At 56.3% G+C, this 8,400-nt stretch overlaps 2 protein-coding genes across 3 annotated transcripts; both read left to right on the top strand.

Annotated features, from left to right (window-relative positions):
* Positions 1–519: 519 nt before the first annotated feature.
* Mri1 (methylthioribose-1-phosphate isomerase 1) lies at positions 520–4,742 on the top strand. Of its 2 annotated transcripts, none has more exons than XM_074053973.1 (5): positions 520–977; positions 1,754–1,929; positions 3,159–3,335; positions 3,424–3,629; positions 4,060–4,742. In XM_074053973.1, the coding sequence occupies exons 1-5, from the start codon at positions 607–609 to the stop codon at positions 4,168–4,170; spliced, it is 1,041 nt and encodes a 346-aa protein (XP_073910074.1). In that variant the 5' UTR covers positions 520–606; the 3' UTR covers positions 4,171–4,742. The 2 variants fall into 2 exon arrangements, with proteins under 2 accessions (XP_073910074.1, XP_020011507.2); XM_020155918.2 differs by having other exon boundaries at positions 521–977; positions 3,424–3,648.
* Positions 4,743–5,013: 271 nt separating this feature from the next.
* Positions 5,014–7,877, top strand: C14H19orf53 (chromosome 14 C19orf53 homolog). Its single transcript, XM_020155919.2, has 3 exons — positions 5,014–5,485; positions 5,568–5,623; positions 7,509–7,877. Exons 1-3 carry the CDS (start codon positions 5,314–5,316, stop codon positions 7,644–7,646), a joined length of 366 nt encoding a protein of 121 aa, XP_020011508.1. The 5' UTR covers positions 5,014–5,313; the 3' UTR covers positions 7,647–7,877.
* The last annotated feature ends 523 nt before the right edge of the window (positions 7,878–8,400 follow it).

The following is an 8,400-nucleotide window of genomic DNA, read 5'->3' as shown; positions in this document are numbered from 1 at the left end:
GCATCTAACACATCCTCAGTGGGTGCGGGATGGCTGCCAGCCAGTGGAGGTGCAGCGCTGTGAACGCCTTCGTGCGGCTGAAGTTCCCGCCAAAATCGGGGTTTGCCCCATACCCATTTTTCAGAAGGTGGAAGTCCCAGGCGCAGACAGGACTCGGCAGCAATTAGAACTGGTAGCCTAGTGTGTGCGAGGCCCTGGGCTCCATCCCCAGCACGAAAAAGACAAAAAACCTGCTCTTTGGAGTCCCCAGTTAGTGCCTTGGTCTGCAAAAGACTACCAGCCTTATTTGCTGTGGCTGGAGAGGTGGGGCGCGTCATCGTGCTCTTCTGGGATCTGGGGACGATGTTCTGATTCCCTAACTGGCCGGCCGGACGCTAAACACAGGTCCTGGTACCCAGTAGGTGCCCCATAAATGCGGCCACTTTTGTGGTTCCGGGGAAGTAGCTGTCGGTCTGCACTTGGTGTGGTGGCATAGGTCACGTGGGCTACGGCTCCCGGGCTCGGCATCGCTGGTTGGTGCGCGCATGCGCCTCCCGCTGTGGCCACGCGCCCGTGCGCCAGGCCCGCGGCAGCCACTGTGTTCGCGGAGGGACGCGGCGTGACACCATGCAGCTGGAGGCCATCCGGTACTCGCGGGGATCGCTGCAGATCCTCGACCAGCTGCTGCTGCCCCTGCAGAGCCGCTACGAGGCGGTGGGCTCGGTGCAGCAGGCCTGGGAAGCCATCCGCGCCATGAAGGTGCGCGGCGCCCCGGCCATCGCCCTGGTGGGCTGCCTCAGCCTCGCCGTGGAGTTGCGGGCGGGCGCGGGGGGCCCGGGGCTCGCCGCCCTGGTGGCCTTCGTCCGCGACAGGCTGAGCTTCCTCGTTACCGCCCGGCCCACCGCCGTCAACATGGCCCGGGCTGCCCGCGACCTGGCGGACGCCGCGGCCCGGGAGGCGGAGAAGGAGGGCGCCACCGAGGAGGCGGTCCGGGAAAGGTACGGAGCCTGGTGCCGCGCTCCGCGCTGACTGGAAGCTGTTGATCCGTTTTCACGCGTGTTGCAGATGGGAAACTGAGGCACGGTGCACCTACGTCCCATGTCCAAGGCCCCACAGGCAGGGCTGGGAGTCCATTGGGGCAGCTTGTCCCAAGGGTCCTTGTGCTCGTCTCTGCAACTGAGCCACCCCTAAACGTGTCTAGCCTTCACATACCTGTGGAGGTCCCTTTTTCCTGTCATCTGTTCTCCTGGTTTTTGCTTTGAGGAATTTCGTGGCCTGTTCTGAGCCCTTCCCCGCCCGTTTCCTTTCTTCCTCTTCCCTTTCACTCCAGCCACACCATTCCTCTCAGTGTTACCTGGCCCCACCAGGTTGCCTCAGGGCCTTTGCACCTGCTTTTGCTGTAAGGTAGATAATTCTGTGCGCCACTTTCAGGTTTCAAGTTTCTGCCTTCCTCAACCCCCTCTTTAATTCTGCTTATCCACTGCTTCCACTTGCCTGACTCTGCTGCCTTGTCCCTCGTTTTAACTACTGGAGCCTGCCTCCCCCAACCCAGGGACATAGAATTTTGTCGTTTCCTCCTAAGCCACACCCCCAGCACCTGGCACACTGGAAGTGCCCAGTAAACAGATCACATGATCCAACAGATTGCTAGATTTCTGCTGGTGGAAGGGCTTGGAGAAAGACCCAGCAGAATGGCATGGGGCAGAGGGTAGGGGTTGGCCTGAGTCCCCAGGCGGGTTGGTGACTGGTACTGAGAGCTCGTTGTCACCCTCAGAGTGATCTGCTATGCTGAGGACATGTTGGACCGAGACCTCAGAGACAACCGGAGCATCGGGGATCTGGGAGCCGGCCACCTCCTGGAGCAGGCAGCCCCCAGTGGTGGCAAGGTGGTGGTGCTGACCCACTGTAACACTGGTGCCCTGGCCACCTCTGGCTATGGTACAGCCCTAGGTGAGCTCCTGTCCTCTTGGCGGGCTGGGGATGTGGTTCAGGGATAGGACAATGTGCTTAGTTTAGCATGCACAAGGCCCTGGGTTAAATCCCCTGCACCGAAAAACAAAAACAACCCAGAAGTGGAAAGCCAGGTATGGTAGTGTATGCCTGTGATCCCAGCACCAAAGCAGCTGAGGCAGGAGGATCACAAGCTTGAAGACGGCTAGGTAGTAAGACCCTATCTCATAAAGAAAAAGAAAAGAGGAGAAGATAGAGAGAAAACCCGAACTACTTTATCCATTAAAAAAAAAGTGAATGTATTAATCTTTGTACAGAAACTGTTGGCTTCAGGTGTGGGTACATCCAGGCACTCAGACAATGGCATGACAACCCGTAGATCCCATCCTGCGGCTCTGCCTTTCTTCATCCACTGGTTGAAAGGGGACCACCAGGGTCCAGCTGGTGGGGCATGCAGCCAATGGTGCCAGAAAAACTCCCTTGTGTCCCAGCGGGGTCTGATAAGGTCACCTGCCCACCACAGGTGGATCTTTTCATAGGCCTATCATCAGTCATATGCCTAGAGACTGGGCAGGGGGTGGAGTCCATGTTCAGGAGAAGAGGAGGTGACTCCCCCTAAGTAAGCAGCTGGGTGCCAGTGGCTCACTTCTGTAATCCCAACTAGTTGGGAGGCTGAGATCCAGAGGATTGAGGTTCAAGGCCAGACCAGGCAAATAGTTCAAAAGACTCCATCTCCAAAATACCCAGAGCAAATAGACTGGAGGTATGGTTCAAGTGATATGAGTGCCTGCTTTGCAAGTGCAAAGCCCTGAGTTCAAACTCCAGTCCCACCAAAAGAAAAAAAAATAGAGTAGTTTTGACCTGGACTGTGGAAGGGGAAGTAAAGACCAAAGTCAGGGTCTGGGGGCATGACTAAAGTATAGAGACTTGCTCACTGGCATGCATGAGACCCTGGGTTCCATCCCTAACACAGGGTATGGACAGAGAGCAGAGACCACAGATGGGAGGGGCAGGGTTGCTATGGAGGTAGAGGGGTGAGGGAAGGAGCCATTAGAACTGTCACCTAAACAGATATGAAAGTTCTGATACAAGCCCAGGGAGCAGCCACAGCAAACACTCCAGGGCAGGACTACACTCCCAGAGTCCCCAGCCTAGGCCCTGCAGCCCTAACCACTGGGAAACCCTGCCCATTCCTCTTCTCGGGTCACCTCCTGGCGGGCCATCCACAGGTGTGATCCGCTCCCTGCACAGGCTGGGCCGCCTGGAGCACGCGTTCTGCACGGAGACCCGGCCCTACAACCAAGGAGCTCGGCTGACCGCCTTTGAGCTGGTCTATGAACAGATCCCCGCCACCCTCATTGCAGACAGCATGGCAGCCGCTGCCATGGTCCACAAGGGTGTCTCAGGTTAGCAGGCTGGGTGCAGGCAGAGCCGGGGGTGCCCAGGGATGGGTGTGTGGCACCCCCCCAATTTCTCACACACATACACCCCCAGCTGTCGTCGTGGGAGCCGACCGTGTGGTGGCCAACGGAGACACAGCCAACAAAGTGGGCACCTACCAGCTGGCCATTGCCGCCAAACACCATGGCATCCCCTTCTATGTGGCTGCCCCCAGCTCCTCCTGTGACCTCCGTCTGCAGACAGGACAGGACATCATCATCGAGGAGCGCCCAGGCCAGGAGCTGACAGACATTAATGGGGTCAGGATAGCAGCACCCGGTAGGCTGTCTGTTGGGTCACGGGGCACCCATGGCACCACAGGGATTTGGTGTTTAGAGCATCCTTGGCTTCTTGAGCCGTTCCTTAGACTGAGAGCATCACCATGGAGGTTGGACTCCAGGTCTGAATTTGCACACGTGTGTCTGTGCAAAGACCCTGAGGTAGATCCTGACATCCTTAGCGCAGGCAGAAGCGGGATGGATATGTGTAAGACTTTGAAGCTATCTTTTTGGGCAGTGCTAGCCCAGGATTTGTAGGGGTGTCTAACCTCAATACTGGGTTCCATGTCCACGCCTTGGGGCACTGTCGGGGTGAGGACCCCCAGGAACACCTGTGCTGGAGACCGGTGATAGCAGCCTGAGAATTTTGAGGGCCTATTCACTGCCTACTCCCTCTTCTTCTCCCTTGCAGGGATTGGAGTCTGGAATCCCGCCTTCGATGTCACCCCCCACGAGCTCATCACAGGTGGCATCATTACAGAGCTGGGTGTCTTTGCCCCCAAGGAGCTCCAGGCAGCCCTAAGTGCCACCATCTCCTCAGAGGAACGACCTTAGATGGTCCCCCAGATGTGCCCAACCCTGCTCTCCCTACCCTGCCCCCATTCCTCAGATTTTATAAATGACCTACCCAAAACACCAACCTTCCTCCCCTAACCACAGGAAGAGTGGACAGGGCCTTGCATACCTCTTTAAGAACCCAAGCAGCTGGATCCAGACTGCTGGGCTTCAAATCCCAGTTCCACCTCATTCTCCACTGTGTGCTTTAGGGCCAAGTTACTTAACCTCCCTGTGCCTTCCCTTCCTCCTTTATACAATGGGCGTAGTGCCTCCTTCCTACGGTTGCTGTCAAGCTGGAACTAGGTTGCCACTCCAGGTGCAAAATTTAAGAAAACAGACACCAAATAAGCCCAATAAACAAAATAATATTTTAGCGCACTATTTTTTTTAACAGAATTAATGCAGAAAAATCCATCATAATGAAAATATCAAGATTTTAAATAGAACATCTCCAACTTTGCACTTGCAACTTGAGTTTACCCCCACCAAGACGTGATAACCAGCCCTGGTTCCAATAAAAACTTTATAAACCAGGCAGCCAGGCTACAGACTATTTCACAGTTTTATTTTTGTACTTTTTTGTTGCAGTGCTGGGGATGGAACCCAGGCCTCCTGCGTGCTATCCAAGGGTTCTACTACTGAGCCACACCCCAGGTCCCTCCAAGTAATGTTTTTTAACGTTTAAAAGAATATAGATATAATTTTAAATATTTTAACATTAAAGGAAACGGGTGGGAGTGTGGCTCAGTGTGCCTAACGTGTGTGACCTTGAGTTCTATCCCTAGCACTTGGGCGGGGTTGGGGGAGCTGGGGATCGTGATTACTGAGGATCGTGATTACTAGCACCTTCATAAATTTCCCACCAGAAGTGAATTTCTCATTTAACTTACCCTAAACCTAATCCGGGTTTTTATGCATAATGACCTTAAAATAGCTTAAGTTTTAGAAAACATACAAACTCTTCTTAAGTGTTCACATCATTGTGGTTTCCGTGCGAAATTGTTGCAAAACGCTGGCTGCAATTGACCACTTTTGTGGAGTACTGTACCTTTAACTCAGCCCCGCTGTATCCCGTGAGCCTTTGCGCCCTCCTGCCCCGCTGTATCCCATGATGCAGTGCGTCTTCCGGTTGCTTCTAACCCCGCCCCCCGCAGCCCTTCCCCTTCCGGTGCCGGGCCTGAACATGGCGCAGGGGCAGCGTAAGTTTCAGGCGCAGAAACCAGCAAAGAGCAAGACTACGGCAGCGGCCTCGGAGCGAAGCCGGGGCCCGAGGAAAGGCGGTGAGAAGCGGGCCGGGAAGTGGCGGGCGAAGGCGGGCGGTCCTGGGTGTCTCCGGCCTCATGCGAGCGCGTCTCTCCCCAGGTCGTGTTATCGCCCCCAAGAAGGCGCGAATCGTGCAGCAGCGAAAACTCAAAAAGGTGAGCGGGGCGGGCGGGGGCGAAGCCGGGAGGACCCCAGCTCGCCGAGCCTCAGTCCGCCCCCCATGTGCTGTGGATACAGCAGCTGCATTTAGCATGCAACAGGTGCAAAGCGCAGCGGTGCTGGGTGCGAATCTCACTGCATCGTGCGCGCTCAGCTGCTCTGTCCGGGGCGCGGGGTTGTTTATGAAATTGAAAAAGATTTAAATCTGGCACTGAGAGGCAGGCCTGGCTTTGAACCGCACACTAAGCAGCCCTTGTGCTTTTGTGTGTGTGTGTGTGTGTGATACTGGGGTTTGAACTCAGGGCCTTGGACTTGCTAGTTAGGTGCCCCACCACCTAACCTTATTTTTGAAGTAAGGTATTGCGTTTACGCCCAAGCCTCGCACTTCCCATTTTGCTGGGATGACAGGCGGGCACTACCACGCCCGGTTTTTACTAGTCGAGATGGCGGATCTTGAGTTTTTTTGACCCTGCTGGCCTTGAACCTTCGCATCTCTGCCTCTAGAGTAGCTAGGATTGTAGGTGTGAGCCACTGTGCCCGGCTAGCCCTGTGATTTGTAGCAAGTTTTTAGTTTCCCCAGGGCACTGGCTTTTTCAAAACTGGGCACTCAGCAGCTTGCTTGCCTCTGCGGGTGGGGGTAACCGGGGTCCCAGGCATCCCAAACCCAGCCTGGCGTTAGGAAGCCCCTGCTCCTCCTCCCCACCCACGATCCACAGACTGACTCTAGGTGCTGGGACTCACCCCCAAATCCCTGTTCTCTGGCATCCAAGTCTGATTCCTTCAGAGTGAATCCAGGGTCCATCCCCTTCCTCCCATGTGGACCTTTGTGTCACCTCCTGTCCCGTCTCCCACCCCCAGCAGCCAGAGGACTCCTGTGAGCACCACACATCAGAACCCTCCACAACTCCCACTTCACACAGAAGAACCCCAAGTCGCTCCCTCAGCCAGAAAGGCCGGGCACAGTGTGCTCCATCACACCCCTGTCTTCATGTCCTGTCTTCCCCCATTGCCTCCTCCACCCTTCCTAGCCCCTTAGTGACTGCCTGACCCACTCAGGAACTTGAGACCGGCCAGTTTCCCTGCATGGCTCCACCCTCCCCCAGCTCCACTCAGCTCCCTTACTCCTCTCCATTGTCCCTGGTGTCTTTCCAGGGTACCCTTGCTGTCATGCCATGGTGTGACCTGCTGGCTCTGCAGTGGCCAGGATTCCCTGTATCTAGGCATAGGATTACCCTGGTGGCAGTAGTCACAGTCATTGGAACTCAGAGCAGGGACAGTTTGGGGAAGGTGACTCAGCTACCAATTTGAGGCCCAAACTGCCTCACTCCCCACTAGAGCCCCAGTTCATCTGCAAGAGGAGACCACCTGCCTTGAGTCTTGGGGACCCCAGGCAGGTGCCCACTTAACTGCAAGAACCTCAGTTTGCCCCAACTGTAAAATGGACATGAATGAAGCTGGGCATGGTGGTGTACACATGCAGTCTCGGTACCCAGGTGGTGGAGGCAGAAGGATTGCCAGTTCCAGACCAGCGTAGTCTGCATAATGAGACCCTGTCTCAAAAAAACAAATAGCTGGGAGCTGGTGGCTCACGCCTGTAATCCTAGCTACTGAGGAGGCAGAGATCAGGAGGACTGAGGTTCAAAGTCAGCCTAGGCAAACAGTTCTCTCGAAAAAACACTTCACAAAAAAGGGCTGGGGGAGTGGCTCAAGGTGTAGGCCCTGAGTTCAAACCCCAGGACCACAAAAAAAGCCATGAGCAGAGGGGAGAGGCTTTCCATGTGTTCAGGCTGCTGTCAGATTCCGATTAGGGGAGAGGGCAGCTGGCTGGCCAGGTGCTCCTCCACCTCAGGGCCACATCTCATGGCCTGGGTCACCCCTCAGGAGTTGGAGGTGGGGATCCGGAAGAAGATCGAGCACGACGTGGTGATGAAGGCCAGCTCCAGCCTGCCCAAAAGGCTGGCACTGCTCAAGACCCAGGGCAAGAAGAAGGGGGCTGCCTCCGACAAGATGCCGTCCTAAAGGTGCTGGCTGGCCCGGCGCACACTGGGACTCGCAGGCGACCTCATGGCTGCCCCGTGGGAGGAGGAGCTGGACCTTCAGTGTGTGGCCACTGAGCAGCTGATGGGCAGAGCTGCAGCTGTGGCCTGTGCTCCCCAGGGTGCGGAGAAGTGGTTCTTCCTGTTTCTGTCCTTCCTGTCCCCAGGCCCTGTCTCCATTGCTATAATCCAGAGCAATAACCCGATTTTCTTACCTCCTGCTGTCTTGTGGTTCTGTGAGCATCCTGCCCCGCCCCAGGCCCAGGAGGGACAGGGCACTTCTGCACCTCCAGCCTGGGTCACCTCACAGGGTCTCCCCATCAGTCCATCCAGAGCATGCTCCGGTGCCCCATGCCAGTGCTGTCTGTGTCACCTGAGCCTGTGGGGTGAAGCCAGCTGGGACACTGCGGAGCCAGGACCTGAACCCCAGTTGCAGCTTCCTGGGGTCTCCCCTCAGCCAGTCCTTGCCTTCCCTTGCTCTCCGCACCCCTCCAGTGGTGCTGGGGTCTGTGGCGGTGCTGCAGCATGGTGTCCTTGCCTCCCTCAGCTGAGCCAGGTCAGCCCTGGAGCAGGTGGCTGCAGTTGGCTGGTTGGGAAGGTGGGGCCTGCGGGTACAGTGGGTGGCCAAGACTGATGGAAGTTTTGTTTAGGGCTGTAGTGGGGTTCGAACTCAGAGCCTCACGCTTGCTAGGGAGGTGCTCCACCACCTCAGCCACGCTCCCAGCAGTTTCTAGAAG

The sequence above is a fragment of the Castor canadensis genome, chromosome 14 (assembly GCF_047511655.1).
Source record: "Castor canadensis chromosome 14, mCasCan1.hap1v2, whole genome shotgun sequence".
NCBI classification, from domain to species: domain Eukaryota; kingdom Metazoa; phylum Chordata; class Mammalia; order Rodentia; family Castoridae; genus Castor; species Castor canadensis.
The sequence above is the reverse complement of the archived record's forward strand: the minus strand, read 5'-3'. Positions and strand labels throughout refer to the sequence as shown.

What these genes read in the sequence shown, in the direction of transcription:
- C14H19orf53 (XM_020155919.2), top strand. Translation starts at nt 5,314, where the DNA reads ATGATGCAGTGCGTCTTCCGGTTGCTTCTAACCCCGCCCCCCGCAGCC. An exon ending in CCGGGGCCCGAGGAAAGGCG is followed by an intron (nt 5,486 to 5,567) that starts GTGAGAAGCGGG and finishes GTCTCTCCCCAG; the next exon opens with GTCGTGTTATCGCCCCCAAG. An exon ending in AGCAGCGAAAACTCAAAAAG is followed by an intron (nt 5,624 to 7,508) that starts GTGAGCGGGGCG and finishes GTCACCCCTCAG; the next exon opens with GAGTTGGAGGTGGGGATCCG.
- Mri1 (XM_020155918.2), top strand. Translation starts at nt 607, where the DNA reads ATGCAGCTGGAGGCCATCCGGTACTCGCGGGGATCGCTGCAGATCCTC. An exon ending in TGGCTATGGTACAGCCCTAG is followed by an intron (nt 1,930 to 3,158) that starts GTGAGCTCCTGT and finishes GGCCATCCACAG; the next exon opens with GTGTGATCCGCTCCCTGCAC. An exon ending in GGTCAGGATAGCAGCACCCG is followed by an intron (nt 3,649 to 4,059) that starts GTAGGCTGTCTG and finishes TCTCCCTTGCAG; the next exon opens with GGATTGGAGTCTGGAATCCC.